Source organism: Leishmania major, chromosome 17 (genome assembly GCF_000002725.2).
Source record: "Leishmania major strain Friedlin complete genome, chromosome 17".
Lineage (NCBI taxonomy): Eukaryota > Euglenozoa > Kinetoplastea > Trypanosomatida > Trypanosomatidae > Leishmania > Leishmania major.
In genome coordinates, this window is record NC_007258.2 from 554,132 (window position 1) to 572,866 (window position 18,735).

The 18,735-nt window shown below is 63.4% G+C and overlaps 4 protein-coding genes across 4 annotated transcripts; all 4 read left to right on the forward strand.

The window, feature by feature from the left end:
- Positions 1-1,156: 1,156 nt before the first annotated feature.
- Positions 1,157-5,353, forward strand: LMJF_17_1140 (conserved hypothetical protein; the record flags this gene model as incomplete). The annotated part of the gene is made up of 1 exon (XM_001682319.1): positions 1,157-5,353. The coding sequence occupies one exon, from the start codon at positions 1,157-1,159 to the stop codon at positions 5,351-5,353; it is 4,197 nt and encodes a 1,398-aa protein (XP_001682371.1).
- A 1,846-nt stretch (positions 5,354-7,199) lies between these two features.
- LMJF_17_1150 (putative 5'-3' exonuclease) lies at positions 7,200-10,694 on the forward strand (the record flags this gene model as incomplete). Its single annotated transcript, XM_001682320.1, has 1 exon — positions 7,200-10,694. The coding sequence occupies one exon, from the start codon at positions 7,200-7,202 to the stop codon at positions 10,692-10,694; it is 3,495 nt and encodes a 1,164-aa protein (XP_001682372.1).
- A 2,371-nt stretch (positions 10,695-13,065) lies between these two features.
- USP (UDP-sugar pyrophosphorylase) lies at positions 13,066-14,958 on the forward strand (the record flags this gene model as incomplete). Its single annotated transcript, XM_001682321.1, has 1 exon — positions 13,066-14,958. One exon carries the CDS (start codon positions 13,066-13,068, stop codon positions 14,956-14,958), a length of 1,893 nt encoding a protein of 630 aa, XP_001682373.1.
- A 1,232-nt stretch (positions 14,959-16,190) lies between these two features.
- Positions 16,191-18,008, forward strand: LMJF_17_1170 (hypothetical protein; the record flags this gene model as incomplete). Its single annotated transcript, XM_001682322.1, has 1 exon — positions 16,191-18,008. One exon carries the CDS (start codon positions 16,191-16,193, stop codon positions 18,006-18,008), a length of 1,818 nt encoding a protein of 605 aa, XP_001682374.1.
- Between the last annotated feature and the right edge of the window lie 727 nt (positions 18,009-18,735).

The following is an 18,735-nucleotide window of genomic DNA, read 5'->3' on the forward strand; positions in this document are numbered from 1 at the left end:
ACAACAGCCGTGCACCCAGCTGAGCATCCATTTGATCAAGCAGCTGACCACGAGGACGAGTCGGGACGACTCATGGGTCGCCTTTGCTGTGCCGCCCGAGTCGTGCACATAAGTATTCACAAATTTTGTCTTTTCCTCACGGCGACGCGCCGGCTCTGTTCGAAAACGGTCACGAGGCCTCCACTGTGGTTCCTCGTGGGCAGATCTGCCTCAGAGCGCCCAAAGCGAACTCCGCTCGTGGCGCCAACGAGCAGCACTGAATATAAGCCACGTCGCGCCGCACATCTTTCGGCGTCTGCCGCAGAGCACGGCTTTCCCATAGGTTGCAACCCCAGGAGGACGGGGAGGAGGGTGCGCGGTATGCCTGCATCCACGCACGAAGCAGATGGTCGTCACCGGTAGCCTTTGAGGGCAAGGGGAGGGGCGCCAGGCGCAAGTGGCATCAACTGGGTTGGACTTTGCGCGGCTCACGATGCTTTCTCGGACACTCACGCCATTCACAAGCAACTAAAATGAGAAGTTACGGCAGCACCACACCTTCCCATCAACAGCACGCTGGTCCTCTCTGCCGTCCGTAACGGCTATGCACACGCGGCCATGCGATCCATGCTGCAATGCATGCATGCATGACTTTTCTCCCGTACACGGTCACTTCTGAAATACAGCAAGCGCGCCGCTAGTCCCGCCGACGGCCGGAGCCGTGACCCTGCGTACCACGCGTGACGGGATCTACCTAGCAACATGGCGAAAGACACGACGCGATGGATAAGACAAGGGAGGAGGGGGTGGACGCTGCACTGCCCGTGGAGGTCATCGAACAAAAAAAAACGACAAACAGCGACCCCGTGAAAGCGGAACGCAGACCTCCGCTCCCCCCCCCCTCGCGCCAGCCGGGCGATGTCGCGAGGCGTTTGGTGACATCGCCCTATAACCGGTTAGGCGGGGCGGGGGATGGAGCCCCCACCCCTTCCCCATCAACACAACAGGCGCCTTCTCTTACCTCCTTCGCCCCTCTTCTTCTTTCACGTTGACCTCACTCACACACGTGAGCGAGGGCGGGTATGATACACATACCGCGTGCATGTGTGCGTGTGTGCACGCCTAGGAGCATGCTTTCCGTTCGCAAAGAACAAGTTCGTTTCCATCTACGGAGAACATGAATGAGATTCCGTCTTCCGGTGAGGTGTTCCGCGGTGAGGATGGCACTGTTTCCACGATCCTGCCCAGCAACTACGGGCAGGACTACGAGGCGTCTGAAGGTGAGCTGGAGGAGTACGCCGAGTACATCGGTATTGACTCCGCCAAGGAGCCGGAGTTGATGTGGATAGCGAAAGAGGGGCTTCGGGCGGCACTGCCCGATGGGTGGCGTGCGTGTCAGACGGACGAAAACGAGGTTTACTACTTCAACTTCCAGACTGGCGAGAGTCTGTGGGACCACCCGATGGATGAGCACTTCAAGGCTCAAGTCGTCAGCGAGCGCGCGAAGCGAGGCGGTGGTGGTAGTAGCGTGGGCGCCGCCGCTGGCGGGCCCCTCCACGCCGACAGGACGGCCGCAGGGACCGGGTCCACCAAGGCCATCGCCGACTCCTTCTTCTCGAAGCCTTCCGCAGCAATCTCTTCGAACCGGGCACCTGGGTCTCTTGCGGACATCGGCGGTGGCGGCGTGGCGGCGGCCACCACAGGCACCGCGACTGCGAAAGACAGTCGGACACCAGGCAGCTCCATGAAAGACGGTGCCAGCGCACCGCGAGCCCCACCAGACGTGTCAGACATCTTGGCGCTGTCTTCAGCCACTTCGCACTTTCCCTCTCTAGGTGCGAGCCGCGCCACAGCAAACGCAGGACTTTCCCGTATGAAGGAGCGGGAGGCTGCTCTACGGAAACGACTGGAGGAAGGGAATGAGGCGCAGCTCCGAGCACTGCGCATCGAACTGGACAAGAAGGCGGGTGCGGAGCGACAGAGACTGACGGAGGCGCGGGCGAAGCTTCAGAAGGATCTCGACGCCGCTTGGGAGCAGGAGAGGTCCTGTGCAGCCGGCGACACCGTGGCCGCATCGTCAGTGGCTAGTGCGGCCACTCAGCGTCGCCTGCAGATCGCCCGTGAGGTGAAGCAGATCGAGGAGAGCTGGAAGGCTCGCCTGCACGACGTTGGTGCTCGCGTGCGAGAGCTGCAGCAACAGGTGGAGGAGAAGCAGCAGACACTGCTGAAAGCGTTCCAGCAGTCCCCAGAGGAGCTGCGGAAGATGCTCGAGGCACGCAACGCCGCGGAGGTGGCGCAGCTGCGGGAGGCGAAGAAAAAGGAAAACGACATCGCCCTTGTCCACCTCAAGAGCGAGCAGGCGTCGGCGCTGGCGGAGGCGCGACTCCGCGCGAACGACGCCGTCGCCACGGCTGCGAAGGCGACCGAAGCGGAGTTTGAGCAGAAGGTGCAGGAGCGGCGGGTGCGGAACGGGGCGATGCTCGCCTCACTAAAGGCGGTGGTGGAGACAAAGCAGGCGGATCTGGCAGCGAAGGAGAAGGCGTCTGCGGCTGCATCGTCAGCGACGACGCCGAGTACCACTGCGGCTGCCGCGGCAGCGGGCGCGTCCTCAGGCGCTGAGGAGGCCGCGCTTGCCGCAGCGCAGGCCGCAGCCGACGCTGAGGTGGTGAAGGCAAGGGAGGCAAGCGCGGCCGCGGTGGCGCGGCTGCGAGAGGAGTACGCCGCGAAGAAGAGGGAGAAGGAGGCATCACTTAAAGCGGCCCAGCCGCCGCCGCTGAGTCGTTCATCACTCACCTCTTCTGCGATCTCTAGTCCCACGGTCGGCCTCTCCAGCCCCGCAGACAGCTTCAGCGCCCGTGGCATCGGTGCTGCAGAGCAGGCGAAGCTGGACGAGGAGGACCAGAAGCTGCGGGATGAGGCTGACAGGGCTGCGCGCATCTTCGAGGAGGAAACGCAGATCATGGTGGAGAATAAGAAGGCTGGCCGACCCCTCACGGCGGCCCCATCGGCGGATGTTGCTGCATCCGTTTCTGCAGAGGCAATCGCCGCGCTCGGCCGCACAGCGAATCAGGAGCAGCGCGCACGCGAGGCCGAGAACACGCGCCACTTCATGGTCATGAAACAGTTGGAGGCGAAGCACGACCAGGCCGTGCGGGCCTTAAAGGCGCAGCTCGACAAGAACTTGGCGTCGCCGACATCGTCGTCCGCGCCGAGAGTTTTCAATCCTCACCAGCAGCCCTCGTTCGTGACACAGCTCGCGGCTCGCAAGCGGGAGTGGCTGCGCGATCACCCGGCGCCGTCGGCGGAGATGCCGACACTTCTGCCCGTCCCGACCCTGCCGGGTGCGACTCTGCAGTCAGACGTAGCGGCTGTGCGTATGCCAGACGAAGAGGAGCTGGCGAAGCTCATCAAGACGCGCCTCGCTCAGGTGCGGGAGGAGGCGCAGCGGCAGTACGACCAAGAGGCGCAGGCGCTTCAAGCGACTCGGCAGGCGGACCTCGAGGCGTGGAGGGAGACGTACAGGTCATCGCGACTAGTGGAGGTGGAGAAGGCCATGACGGCGCTGAAGGAGGCTGCCGCAGCAGCGGGTGCTTCAGCGGGGGAGGGGCGGCGGCTGGAGAAGCTGCAGTCAGAGCTGCAGGCGCTGGAGGCTGCCATCAAAGCCGCAGACAGCGAGCACGAGCGTCAGACGCGTGCGCTGGAGGAGAGCATCGCCGGCCTTGAGGCTTCACTGGCCCAGCTGCGCACACAGGAGCGCCGCGAGGAAGAGGCGAGGGCAGAGCAACTTCATTTCCAACAGCGGCGCTTGTTGCCAAAGGGCGAGCACAAGTCCCCATCGAGCGCCCATGCCGCCGCCGCCTTGCCGTCGAGGACATCAGTCCCAGCATCGAGCGAGGCGCACATATCGGAGGAGGAGGCAGCCGATGAAGCGGCGGCGCTGCGTGCGCGGTGGACGGCGCTCATCAAAGCGCTGCGTGCTGCCGTTCAACGCGAGATGGAGGCATACCAGCGTGCACTGGATGAGTCTGCTGCTCAGCACCACACCACCAGCGCCGCTGGGGCGGTTGGGGCGCATCCAGCAGGCACGGCAGCAGCGGTCGTGGCTGCAAATGCCGGCGCTCCAATACACACGGTAAGCACGCCGCGCGATCGGGACCCGGCGGCATGCGCTACCTCCTTTCTACCGCCTCCTGCCCCTTCAGCCATGCTGACTGGCAGTGCACTGCCGGGCCGACCTGCGGCGTTGCAAGAGCAGAAGCCGCCGCAGCCGACGTCGTCGTTGCCTGCTATCGGCATCACTACCGCAAACCCCTCTGGCTACACTACCCCACTTCAGCGGCACCCACGAGAACACGACGACAGCGGCGCGGGATCAACGATCCTGGGCGGCGCTGCAACGCGGATGTCATCCTCTTCACCGGCGCCGCAGCTGTGTCTAATGGACTCGCGCTTGGGCGCTGTCAGCGCTCACGGTGACCTACCAGTGCAGCGTCCACTCCACTCTTCCTCACTGCAGCCACAGTCGCAGCCGCATCGACTGTGGCCTGACGCAAGCGTTGCGCCATCTTCAGATGCCCCGATGGGGGTGCGCAGCTGTCATCTTGACCCGCACCGGAACACGAGCGTGTCCTCCGCAGCCGCGCCGTGGACGACTGTCCTCGGTGATGCGCAAGGGGGAGGGCCGCTAACTTGCACCTCCGCTGCATCAGCGCAGCAGGTCACAGAGGCACCCGTCGACCGCTCCAGTTACTCTGGCGGGCCAGCGAGCGGCAGCGCCAGCGTCGATGCCGACGGTGCGCGTGCGCGACATCACGCGGCGCGCCTGGCTGCCTTGCAGCAGACAGTGCGGGCACGCCGGCGCGACCTGCAGGCCCGGCGGCGCGAGATGGAGGCACTGCGTGATGAGTGGCGTGCTGACATGCGGGCCTGCAAGCAGCAGGGCGATCGCATGCTGGCGTGTCAGCTGCGCGAAGTGAAGACCGAGTTAGAGGTGCGGGCTCGTGAGCTCAACGAGGAGGTGCTGCAGCTGAAGAAAATGCACGAAACCGTACACGAGGAGGTGCGACAGTTCCGTCGGTGGCTGGACGTCCGCCAGCAGCCAGAGGGCCAGATGGAGCGCGGGGGTGGCGACAGTGTCAGCTCATCGGCTGCATGGGGTGGTCTCGCCTTCACCGGGAGCAAGCTTGCATACGTGTGCCGGGGTGAGGGTGATCGGTCTCCGGCGTCGTCGTCGGAGAAGACCGCTGATGTGATGGGACTGCTGCACAACATGGTGGATCGGACGGAGCGGTTGGAGGAGCTGCTGCTGATGAGTCGCCTGGAGACCCACTCCCCTTCAACGCATCACAGTGGCATGCGGCACAGTGGTCGGTGACGTTGGGACGACGCCGTCCATCGTGGACGACGATGCGTGGATGTTGCGGGTTTCGTGATTTCGCGGGCGAAGGCGAGAGAGACGAGGGGGCGGGGCGCGCGGAGAAAGCACCTGTTTCTCTTTGAACCCAGTTCACACCCCCTCCTCCTCCTCCTCCTCCTCTCTCGCTGCTACTCTCATCCGCCACATTCGTGGGTGTTTCTGCACAGGAGGGAGGGCGCACACCGCGGCGGTGCCCGCAACGTGTCTCACTTTGTGTGTTCGCGTGTTAGCTCTCTCGTCCTCCTCCTGCCCCTCTTCTGCGGTATTTGATCGCTCGTCTGCGCCGTGCTCGTCTTTCTTCCCCTCGCCATGCTCGCAGGCGGGCGGCGGCGACGATGCCGGCCATGCGCAAGGTGTGTATGCAACTGCATTGGTCGGTTTCATCGATGTACAGGGTGCACACGGCACCCGTCGAGTGCTTCATGCACGCAGGACGATATGCGCTTGCGTGCGAGTGTACCCCTGTGCGGGGGCGGTCTTGTGCCTAGAGGCAGCGCTACCTTTCAAGGGAGGGAAGTTGAGAGCGGGCGCCTCTCTGTTTTCGGGCCCTTTCCCTCGTGCTATGCAGCCCTGCGCTGTTGTGCTTGCTCTCCTGACGCACAGACATGCGCACGCGCCCCAACACGCACACTCGGACAGCTCCGCACCGGATGCCACCGGATTAAGCGCGTCTTTTGTGTGTGTGCCGCTTGCTGAATTTTCGCACCTGCGGTGCTCCTCTTCGCCCTTTCGAACCTTGCCTCGAACTCTTGACCGCCCTCGTACCTGAGCGGCACGTACGCCGACCCCCCCCCGTGCGATGCCGCTCCAGACGGCCGACAGAGAGGGGGAGAGACGAAGTGGAGAGGGGTGAGTGGAGTGGGAGGGAGGGGGGGGGCGCTCGAGCCATGTACGCACATGCGTACTGGCAGAGCTTCCGAAGCAGGCATCGCCATGAAAGCAGGCGGGAAAGAGTTGAACACGAATGCGAATCTGCGATGTCTCAGGAGTGCTCTCCGCCCCTGCGGCGCCCGACCTGTGCGTGAGCGCTGCTTCTGCTGCTCTACTTAGAGAGGGTTGCAGTGACATTGGAGGGGGCAGTGTGTAAGCACGAGCATCTCTGACATGAATCTATGGAAGCGCATAGGCAGATACGTGTACGCCTCCCTCTCCCCCTCCCTGTGTGTGTGTCTGTGTCTGCGTGTTCGTTCCGCGCCTCGACCCACCCTCCTTTTGTGGTCTTCGTGTTTCCCATTTGCGTGCATCTTCGCTCTTCGGCGAACTGCACGCGAGTGAACGCACCGACACCGAGTCGTACGAGCCACACTGCCACGGCCCCCCCCCCCTACACACACACACACACACACACACACACACACACACACAGGCGCACGCTTTTGGGCATGCTGAACCGCCAAGCAGGCCCCCTTTTCCAGCTGCTCTCTCACTATGCGACTCTCTTCACTTCTCTCCCCTCCCTCTTTCTCTCACTGGCGCGGCTCATTTTGCATGCCGAGCGGCAGGTACACGTACGCACTTAGCCACGCACACTTTCTGCGCTGCGCGCCGACTCACTGACGCCGCGCCCGCCCACGTGCCGGTGGCCTGCGGCTGCTTTGCCTTTTCCGTTGTTGGTCCTGTGCGTGTTTCTTGTTCTTCAGTGGGCGCGCCGGGCGCACTATACTGTGAGCCCCTTCTCCCCATCCCGCGTTGTTTCGCCCTGTGGCTCGTACAGGCCTCAAAGGCGATCCCCCCCCCCCCCACACACACACACGTCGTACCCTCGGACGCTGAACGTCTCTTTGGCAGCTGCGTCGTTGCACCAATGGGCGTCCCCAAATTCGCGGCATGGCTGGCGAGGAAGTACCCATCCATGGTGATGGACAGCTGCCCTGGCGATGTGCACGGCCTCTATATCGATCTCAACGGGCTCATTCATCCCTGCTGCCACGACGAGCACGACCCGTCTGTCGCCCTACGTACGCAGGAGGAGAAGTTGCGCAGCATCTGCCTTGCCATCGAAACGCTTGTCGTTACGGTGCGTCCGCAGCGTGTCATCTACATCGCCATCGACGGCGTCGTACCGCGTGCCAAGATGAATCAGCAGCGCGCGCGGCGGTACATGAGCTCCGCCGCACCGCTCACGGACACGGACAAGCCGATTCACGGCGGCAGCCACAAGATGAGTGCGACCATCGTCGCGGCGATCGAGAAGGAGTTCACGCAAGCGGAGTGCGACGGGGTGGAGCGTGAGTTGGCGGATGTGAGCCAGGCACTTATGGGAGATGTGCTGTATGGCGGTTGCGCCACGATGGCGCTGGCGGAGGACGCGACCGAGAAGGCGGAGGCCCATACGCTGGCCGCAGCGCCATGGACCATTCCGCCGACCTTGGCCAGTGAAGGTAAGAAAGACGCGTGCTGCGCTGCCGCCCAAGTCGGCAGGCAGCCGGCAGCGGCGGCATCGCCTGCCAAGTTCGACAGCAACTGCATCTCCCCTGGCACAGCCTTCATGGATGCCGTGGCGACTGCCGTACGGGACTACATCCGTCGCAAGCTGGCGCCAAAAGAGAACGACGCCGGCGGCAAGGCGGAGGCGGAGGCCGGAGCGTCTCCAGCCGCCATCACCGCCACCTGCGCACACTGGGCTGGCCTTACCGTCATCTTCTCGGACTCGAACACTGCCGGCGAGGGCGAGCACAAAATCTCCGACTTTCTGCGCACCCAGTCAGCCTTCCCCGGCTTCAACGGCAGCGGCTGTCACGTCATCGCTGGGTTGGACGCCGACCTCATCTTCCTCTCGCTCTCTCTGCACATCCCGCGTGTGGTCATCCTGCGCGACCACAAACGGTCCAGTTACGAGCAGGCGTTACTGCCCGACACCGCCGGCGGCACGCTCGTCACCAAAAAAGTGTCCCCGAAGGCGAAACCATGGCAAGTTCGAAGGCCGGCCGTGTCCAGCTTGTCGATGTCGTCGATCGGCTCAGCTGCCACGCCGACGGCTGCGGCGGGGGACGAGGTGGCGATCGCCGGCGGCACCGCTTCCATGACGGCGCCAAGTGACGACGAGGCAGACGGATGCGGGCCGTTCTGGCGCTCTGAGACGCCCTCGAGTCCCGCGTCGCCGGCGACTATGGCCCCAGCGACGGCACCGCCGCAGCACATTGCTGACATGGTGGTTGAGCCGAGCAGTGGCTACGAGTACTTCGACGTAGACGTTGTCGGGGCGTCTGTGGTGTCTGAGGTGTATCAACTGTGCTTGGAAAATGGCATGCAGCTCCGCGGCGACCCGCTCGAGTGCGCGGACAACTGCGTCTCGGCGAACGGGTTCTGCTTCCACCGCTACAAGGGCACCAGCAGCCGCGAGGTCGACGGTGGCGCTGACGTCGACGGCGACCGCAGTGGCGATGCGAAGGCGGAAAGGTCAGCGGCGGCAAAGGGCGGTGGAAAGCTCGGAGGGACGCTTGACGGGAGGCCCAAGGCCCCTCTGCCGCCTTTTCACCCGTGCACCTCGACGAGCAACTCGAAGATCATCGACGACTTCATTGCGCTCGGCGTACTGCTCGGCAACGACTTCCTACCGCACCTGCCGAGCGTCTACTGTGGGGAGAGTGCCATGGACACGTTGATGGATGTCTATGTCCGCGCAGTGCTGCCGTACGGATACCTAACCGGCGGTGAGTACGACATCCAGCTGCTGCAGCTGGAGCGGCTGCTTCGTGCGTACGCGGCGGTCGAGGCGGCGCGCTTCCGCCAGTTCGCCATCCAGTCGGGGGCAATGACGCTACACGACGCCGCTACGCCAGAACTCTGCTCGGCTGCGGATCGCCGCTGCTGGCGCGACGTGTACGTGCGCACTACATCGCTGCGCGATGAGGCGGGGGCGCAGGCAGCGTGCAGGTCGTATGTGGAGGGAATGCGGTTTGTGTGGCGCTACTACAGCTCCATATCCCTGCAGGTGAGCTGGGCGTGGTACTACCCGTTCCACCACGCCCCGCTGGCCCTCGATATCGCTGATTTTCTGCGTGCGCAAGGGCCGCAGGTGCAGACCACGCTGGCGGCACCCAAGCTAGAGTGGCAACCGCCGTCACCGTTCTGCCAGCTGCTCTGCATTCTGCCCCCACCAAGCCGCCAGCTCGTGCCCGACGCTCTGCGTGCAACGATGGCGTCTCCTCCAGCCGAGCTGGCGGACACGTTCCCGCACCGCTGGGTAGTCGACAGAACTGGCGCCTACGGCAAGGACCATCTGGTGACGGTGCTCTTGCCCTTCGCAGACGTGCTGCGGCTGCAGGAGTTGGTGGCCGCTGCCAGTGGGACGTACACGGAAGCGGAGCAGCAGCGGAACGCGCTACGCTCGGGGCACCTCGTCTTCGAGGGGCGGCCGGCACAACTTGCCCAGGACTCAACCGACGCATCCACTGACGCTACGCCCACAACCGCAACGACCGGAAACTTTACCGACCTCGCGGCAAGTGAAAGGGCTGACCCCGCACCTTTTCCAACGCCGCGGCGGGCCTCTCCCGCTCGCAAAGAGCCGCCTGTCGCAGGGAGCGCCGCAGCGATGCTGCGCGGCTACCGCATCCAGGGCAGTGGCCTGTCCACGCTTTCCGCGGGGGAGACGCCGGCCGACATGAGGGACTGCACCGCCATCGTCTGCTCTTCTCTTGTTGAAGTTGTGCCGCCTCTCTCGCGACCGCGCACCTACTCGTACACCGTGCCCATCCCGAGTCTGACGGTGCTCCCGGACGGCAGCCGTCTCGTGGCGGAGCGGCGCCCGCAGTACGTCAAGGGCGGGCGCCGGCCGCGCGACGGCAGCGGCGCTGAGCGGCCAGGCAGAAATGCACGTGCCCGCGCGGCTTCAAACAACGCCGCCGACGCCCGGGCCGTCGCGCTCGCCATGCTGTTTGGCGAGTTTGTCTTGTGCCTTGTTGCGATGGGTATACTGACGGCGGAGGCGACGCTCTGGTGCGCCTTGTCCACGCCATCTTGGTCACGGCACTGGCCGGTCCTGCTGCAGTTGTGCGGCATCGGCGCCGCTTCGGTCTGGCTTGCCTTCGCGCTGGGCCTCGCCGTCGCGCCCAAGGGCCGCAGCGCAGGAAGCGGGCTGCACCGCCACAGCATCTTCACGGCCTTTGCGGACTGGCAATGCTCGGCTTGTCTCTCCGTGAACTTCTCGCGCAACCGGCGCTGCTTCATCTGCTGTGCACCATACGACCCGCACCGGTGCGTGGCGCTCTTCAGCAGCCGTTATCCACCAGAGCTGCCCCTGATGGACCCAGACCACGCCGCCTACGCGGCGTGCTACACCATCACTGCGGTTTAGCCACGGCTTTTGCTGATGAGGGAAGGATCTGCGTGCGCCTACAACGCACGGTGCTGAGGACTGCGTGGCTGCACGTACGTGGTGTCACGATCGGACTTCCTAGTAATTTCGACATGACGAGAAACTCAAGAAGGCAAACTCAAGCCGCGAAAAGCAACAGCGCACGTGCACACGCGGGGTCTGTAGCGGAGGGCTTTTGCAGATCGACGTTGGCGGGAGGCGGAGAGGAGGGTTGCGTCCGCGTGTTCTGAAGGTGCTCGATCAAGGAAAGACCTCTTTCTCTCTTCGTGTGTGTCAGCGCCCTCCTCCTCGTTTCCTTCAGGCCCGCTATCTTCTCTCGCTCCCTCTGAAGCGAGACCACCTGGCGGCCTTGTGTGCCGCATCGTGTTGACTCGTGGCAGAGCACTTGCCCCTCAACGATTTTGCGCGCACCCCTGTGCTGCTCAGCATCGGCGTTGCTTACCGCGCCTCGTTGACCCCCCCCCCTGCCTCTTCTTTCTCACATACACACATGTATGCATAGGCATCCGTACAACTCTTGCAAGCACAGCTGCGCACGACGAGAGCATGTCGCTGGACTTGGAAAACGAACCTCGAACAAGGATCGGGCTCGGCGGAACACAAGTGATGGGCGTGCACGTGCGGGAGGACGGCGATACCGGCACTCAGACCAGTCAGGAGTGTGCGTGTGCGCGTGGGCTGTCTGGGTACGAGTGAGTTGGACGGGAGCACTTTATCTTCACCTCCCCCCCTTTCATCGATGACTCTGTACAGGCCATCAATGCCCGGTGAAGGTGGTGGCAGCGCTGTCGTTCCCGCAAACACAAGCACCCGCGAAGGAAAGGGGTTTGCAAAAACGATTCCCCGCCCCCTCACTTGTCTCTCTGCCTGTAGTGGGCGTTATTCGTCGTCTTCTCCCGTCTCTCCCTCCCTCCCCTTCCATCGGATGCGCCAACGACGACGCGACGGCGTCATGAGTGCATCGCGTTTTCTCTTGTCGGCTGCGGGGACCTACAGATGAACACGTGCCAAAGGGATGAAAAGGCAGAGAGGATGCCCGCTCCCTCTGGGACGACGACACGCCAGGTGCCCTTGGACGTTCTCCATGATGCTTGTGACACCCACACGTGCGGCCATGAGCTCTTCGTCCCTTCGGCGCACCACCCTGTGCGGTACGTTATCGCTCTGCTTCATCACCGTTTTAGCACAGTTCGCACATTGTTGTTTCCAGTGCGGTCTTGCATCTCCCTCTGCATTGCGTTGCCGTCAACGTTTCGCCATGCAGCTTCCCAGCTCCGAGTTTTGTGAGGCAGCCGGCACGCCGACAGCTCACTGCGCCCTCGGCGGGCTCGAGCGGGTGGCACTGTATACACGGACTGCGCAACAAGAGAGAGCCTCTCTCCCCGCCACCACGGATATGTGTAAGCACACCTGCGACGGCGCAAGAAATGTGTCATGGCCCGGCTCGTGAGTAGCGTGATGTCTGCGCGTTCTCTCTCCCGCAGAAGAAGACGCTGAAGCTGTGCCTGACCAGTGTCCCGTCGCCACGAATTGGATAAGGCCTGGCTCTGGCCACAGGCCTGCCTACCAAGGGTCAATGTGGTCCGCGAGTGTCGCGAAAGGCGTGGTCCAGCTTGTGCCCCCCCCCCCCCCCCCAACGCGGGGGAGCGCTGAAAAGGGGGCAGGCGGCCAGCCGGGAGCGTCAGCGATGCGCCTCACATCCTTTCCATACCTTGACCTTCTTCCTCCCTCCCCAGTCGCGCGATAGCGTTGACGTGCATGAAAACAACAGAAAAGTGACGTGCCCCCAAGATTCACTCCTGCTTGGACTTGATCGTTCTGGTCTTATGTTTTCGTGCAGCTCCCCGCCCTCCCCCTTCTTCCTCCATCTCGTCGTGTATAGGCCGGCACCTGTGTGTGTGCGCGCGCCACCATGCACGGATTAAACCTCCCCTGACAGACACGACCACCCGCTCATTGCGGCACCTCCCCCTTTCTCCCCTTCATCAGAGGCACAGTCGCAGGCACGAAGGGAACGAGGACAGCAGCCACAACAGCTTCTCCCCCCTCCCTCTCACACCCTCTTTTCACCTGTTTACTCTCCTGTTTGCTCCGTAGATTGTTCGATCAGTTTCGAGGAGGGGCCACGCTCGCTGTTGGTTGTGCCCGTCCTTCTCTCCTTTCCTGTCTTACCACCACCACCGTCACTACCCCCCCTCTTGGAGTAAGCGCTTCGACGCTGCTTGACCCGCCGCCGCGCCCCTCCGCACAACCCTTGTATGGCTGCTCGTCTTGTCTTGCATCGCTGTCTGTTGTCTCTTCCCCCCGCCGAGCCCCTCTGCTCTCTCCTTTTCTGTCGTCACGCGGCCTTATGACGAACCCGTCCAACTCCAACCTGCAGGCCTTGCGCGAGGAGCTCTGCACGCCTGGCCTGGATCAGGGTCACCTCTTCGAGGGATGGCCGGAGACTGTGGATGAGTGCAACGAGAGGCAGATCGCCCTCCTCACAGATTTGTACATGTTTTCCAACATGTATCCCGGCGGCGTTGCTCAGTACATCCGCAACGGGCACGAGCTGCTGGCGCGTGAGAGCGAAGAGGTGGACTTTGCAGCGCTGGAGATGCCCCCTCTCATCTTCGAGGCGCCGTCGCTGCACCGGCGCACGGCTGAGAGGACGGCGCTGGAGAACGCCGGAACCGCGATGCTGTGCAAGACGGTGTTCGTGCTGGTTGCTGGCGGTCTGGGCGAACGTCTGGGCTACTCGAGCATCAAGGTGAGCCTGCCGGTGGAGACGGCGACGAACACAACGTATCTCGCCTACTACCTCCGGTGGGCCCAGCGGGTGGGGGGGAAGGAGGTACCATTTGTGATAATGACCTCTGACGACACGCACGACCGCACGCTGCAGCTCCTGCGCGAGCTGCAGTTGGAGGTGCCCAACTTGCATGTGCTCAAGCAGGGGCAGGTCTTCTGTTTTGCCGACAGCGCCGCGCACCTCGCCCTGGACGAGACAGGGAAGCTGCTGCGCAAGCCACACGGTCACGGCGACGTGCACTCCCTCATCTACAACGCGACTGTGAAGAGAGACGTGGTGCCGGACTCCGGCGACGGTACCGCGACGGCGCAGCCACTCGTGAACGACTGGCTGGCGGCCGGCTACGAGTCCATTGTCTTCATCCAGGACACCAACGCCGGCGCGACGATCACAATCCCCATCAGCCTCGCCTTGAGTGCCGAGCACTCGCTCGACATGAACTTCACCTGCATCCCTCGTGTGCCGAAGGAGCCGATCGGGCTGCTATGCCGAACCAAGAAGAATAGCGGCGACCCGTGGCTGGTCGCGAACGTGGAGTACAACGTCTTTGCCGAGGTCTCGCGCGCGCTTAACAAGGATGGTGGCGATGAAGTCAGTGACCCCACTGGCTTCTCCCCGTTCCCTGGCAGCGTCAACACCCTCGTGTTCAAGCTCTCCAGCTACGTGGACCGGCTGCGGGAGTCGCACGGTATCGTGCCGGAGTTCATCAATCCCAAGTACTCGGACGAGACGCGCCGCTCCTTCAAGAAGCCCGCACGCATCGAGTCCCTGATGCAGGACATCGCGCTGCTCTTCTCCGAGGATGACTACCGTGTCGGCGGTACCGTCTTTGAGCGATTCTCGTACCAGCCAGTGAAGAACTCGCTAGAGGAGGCGGCAGGGCTTGTGGCGCAGGGCAACGGCGCCTACTGCGCCGCCACGGGAGAGGCTGCCTTCTACGAGCTGCAGCGGCGCCGTCTCAAGGCCATCGGGCTGCCGCTCTTCTACAGCTCGCAGCCGGAGGTGACGGTGGCGAAGGACGCCTTTGGCGTGCGTCTCTTCCCGATAATCGTGCTGGATACGATGTGCGCGTCAAGCGGATCCCTCGACGACCTTGCGCGCGTCTTTCCGACGCCGGAAAAGGTGCACATCGATCAGCACAGCACCTTGATTGTTGAGGGCCGTGTCATCATCGAGAGCCTGGAGCTATACGGTGCACTCACGATTCGCGGCCCGACAGACTCGATGGCGCTGCCGCACGTAGTACGAAACGCTGTGGTGCGCAATGCCGGCTGGTCGGTACACGCGATCTTGTCTCTCTGCGCTGGGCGCGATAGCAGGCTGTCCGAGGTGGACCGCATCCGCGGGTTTGTGCTGAAGAAGACAGCCATGGCGGTGATGGACTGCAATACGAAGGGCGAGTCCGAGGCCGGTGCACCGTCTGGTGCGGCTGACCCGGCAAAGTTGTAGTAGTTGTTGTTGAGAGGGCCCTTGCTAGTGTGGGTGTTCCAGTGTAGTTGAATGAGCACTGGCCTTGCCGGCGCACGGAGTCGTCTTTTCAGCGACGGCGCGTGTGGGTGTCTCAGCGCGGGTGCACACGCCGGCGGGAGAGTGCCGTGCGCCAGTCCACACACGGCGCGGCATCGTTGGCCGCCTTACCCTCCCTGACATGAATTCCTACTTGTCCTTCGCATCTCTGCAAACCGCAGCAGAAGGTGTGGGACAGCGGTGGGCCTCCCCCCCCCCACCACCACCACCATGACGGGTGTCGGCCACACGGACACTTGCGTAGAGCACCGGTGCCACACCTTAGAAGCAACAACGGCAGATCAGAAAAGACGGAAACGGCATGTCGCGGCGACTCGGTGGCATCAGCGAAGGGAGGGAGGCTTGCCGGCCACCCTGCCTTCCCCCTCCCCCACGAACACGTGCCACGTACACGGAGGCACGCCAAACAAGCGCAGAGCCACGCTGTTGACCTGTGCATGCGGGTGGCTGTGCGTCTGCGTGAGGTCGCTTCGCGCTGACCAGCGGCTTGCCTTCGCCTCTGTTCCTTGAAAGCACGTTTCTGTCCCTCACTAGCCTTCTTTACGATGCTTTACTTACCCGAAGGACTGAGCGCTCAGTCAGTGCGCGAGAGAGGCAAAACATCGACAGCCCCTTCCCCCTTTCCCCCTCCGCCCACCACCACCAACACACCGGTGCACACGTACGCAGAGAGCTACTGCAGCTGCATCTGCACGTCACTTTAGATCTGAGCTTGTGCCTGGGCCAACATTTTGCATTTCCTGATCGCTCGCTGCGTCTCTGTCTGCCAAATCCCTGGTGGCCGTCGCCGCCCATCCTACAGCCAAAGACGCCCGAACGCATACGACCTTGGTGCCAACGCGTGTATGCATCTCTCTCGCCCGAGAGCCAAGTAGCCCAGCTCTCCCCTATCGCTCATGCCCATCATTCTCCGTGTGTGTGTGGCCGTCGAGTCGGACGCGGCTCTGCCGTCGACGCCGATGGCACCTTCGCCACAGGCTGCTGCTGCGACGACAACCCCTGCATTTGTGAGGAGTACGCCACACCGGGACCCTCTACAGCAACAGCGGCCTGCGCCCCAGACATCAGCCTCAAGGTTGCCTAGCTCGCCAGAGCTGCAGCATGACTCGGCTCCGCTGCCGACGCGTCGTCGCAGGTCGCTCCTGTGGCTATCGATGCAGGTGACGCTGACCACGACGGTGAAGGCGGTTCTCCAGCAGGTTCAGGAGACGGTGGAGCGGTGCATGTGTGCCTCAGTATGCGCCGGCTACACACATGGCCACCACCACGAGATCAGCGGAGGCGACAGCGCCCCTTGTTCCCTGGTCCGCCCTACTTCGCTGCTGGGCCGCAGCGGCGGCAAGGATTACAGTAGCGGTTCCGTCGTGGATGGTGCCCACGCAGCTGACCCGTCGACTTCTCGTACTCCTCATTTGACAGACTGTGTGCACGAAGCGGAACTCTGTCTCTGCCTGCAAGACAAGGATGGTGAGTACCGCTGGGTCGGCGGCACGCAACACTTCCACAAGGTGGCTGTGCTGCGAGCGCCGTTCATCACGGAAGTGTGCCTCCGCACGCACGCTGTCTTCGAGGAAGAGCGGCGCCAGTGGCGTCGCAAGGCGCGACAAGAGCGAACTTCAGTGCGATCGTCGTCGTCGTCGTCGTTGTCGTTGACCTTGGCATCGCACGCGTCGTCTATGTTTCCCAGCCTCTACCGCAGCGCTGAGGACGCTCGCAACGTCAGCGACAGCCGTGAGCGCAGCGATGAGCGTTCGGACCAGTCCGCAAAGAGCACACATGAAACGCGAGGAGGTGCGTCCGTCAATGCCCCGGCCACTTCGGCTGCCACAGCGGCAGCCAACAAAGGCCATGCAGCGCACACGCTGACCGACCAGTCCTTTGCGAGGAAGGCCAGCCGGCTAAAGTTCGCCTTCTTGAAGGGTGTTGTGGTGCCCATAGTCGTGCTGCGGCAGTGCAACCCTCAATACGCCATGGGTGGCAAGCACCACCCATACGGCCGCACCCCTCGACAGTATGCAGAGGTGCGGGTACCGGCTGACATGCAGGCGGAGCCACTCGATGACTCCCTGCGCAGCTCTGGGACTGTAGCGGCCAGCGGCACGGCACAGGTCAAGTCGAAGGAGTCAGTCGCTCATGCGGAGGTGTTGCCGCCACGAGTGGCCCCGGTGTCAACTTCGGATAGACTCAGTGACACGGCGTTGCGGTCTCCCGCCTCACCGCACAGCACCAGCACTCCGGCAACTAGAGACACCTCAGCTGAGACACCTTGTCTCGCTGCCGCGTTGATGTCCACGTCTTCCTCGTCGCCGTCGGCGTCCTCGGCGTCGACGCTACCCAGCCGCTCCGCGTCGCTTGACCAGTCGTGCGGAGCCGTCGAGGACGCCCATGGTCCCCGTTCTCACCCTTCGGTTTTCGACACCCACCAAGTCCATTCCTACCACTCGACCGCGGCAGCGGCGGCGCGCACGGCTACAGCGGCAGGGCCAGTCGGCCTGGTGGCGCACGCCACAACGGTGGAGAGGACGAGCGAAGCGAGTGACCCACGTGCCACAGCGGCTACACTGCGTGTGCGAGGGACCGTCAAGGCGCAGGCCGGTGAACTTGTGGCGAGGGAGGAAGCCGCAGTCCGCAGCGCCTTGGCAGCCGCGCAGCAGGACTACACCGCTGCGCTAGCCGAGTACAAGGCAGTGGTCGCGTGTTCATCTGCCAAGTCCACCGCGGTAGGCGAGTGTGAGGTGCAGCCCTTGCAGCCAGCTGCGTGTGCTGACGCAGAGCTCGTGGCTCTCCTGCAGCGGAGGATCGAACTGCAGAGGCAGCTGCAGGTGTGCCGGGAGGCGGAGCAACAGTGTGAGCGACTGACCATGCTAGCCGAGCGCCTAGAGAAGGAGGTACGGGAGCAGGAGGAGCGTCGCGTGCCGCGGATGCCGCTGCGGCACGGCGATGACAGTGCCGCATTTGTGGCTGGCTACTAAAGTGATAGGGGAGGGTCACTGTGCGTGTGTGTGTGTGGATGTGTAGGTGTGTACGGGGGTGGCGGGGTGGCGGGCGGAGGGACGGCGAACACGTACGCACAAGCGTTCCACAGAAAGCATTCCGCCGCCCTTTCTCTGCCTTGTAATTTGTGTGCGGAATATCTGCCGGTTGTCTCTCGTGCCCTGCGCACGTACCGCCATCCGCGCGCGTGCCCGAGGCACAGAGAACGATGAAGTGATGGGTTGTGCTCGCCTTTCCGGCAGCAAGCTCTGCCCTCCCTCTCCAATGCGGGAAGGAACGCCGACACCTCACGCCACGCGCTGGTGGAGGGACTCGTTGCTTGCATGCGTATGCGTTTCTGCGCATGTGAGGCAGGTATGTATCTACGTATGGCGCATGTAACTTGCTTGACTGCATCCTTCGGCGGCACTGGATGGCACTGCGCACGTGCGCCCAGCGCGGACTCTTGGAGTGGCAGCTTGTAGAAACGGTGCGCGCATGCGTCTTACACAGATGTGCGCACACGCTCGCGGACGCCGGTGTAAGTGAGATGCATGCCAGCGCACGCTGCTGCCCATACGCAATGGTGCCGCTAGCGGCTCTTCCGCTGTGTACACCGACGGCGCTTCTTCTGCCCCCGCACGGGTACTCCGCGTCGGCCCCCCCCCCCCCCCCCCCACCCCACCCCACCGCTCTCCACCGCTCTCCACCCATCCTTTACCTGCC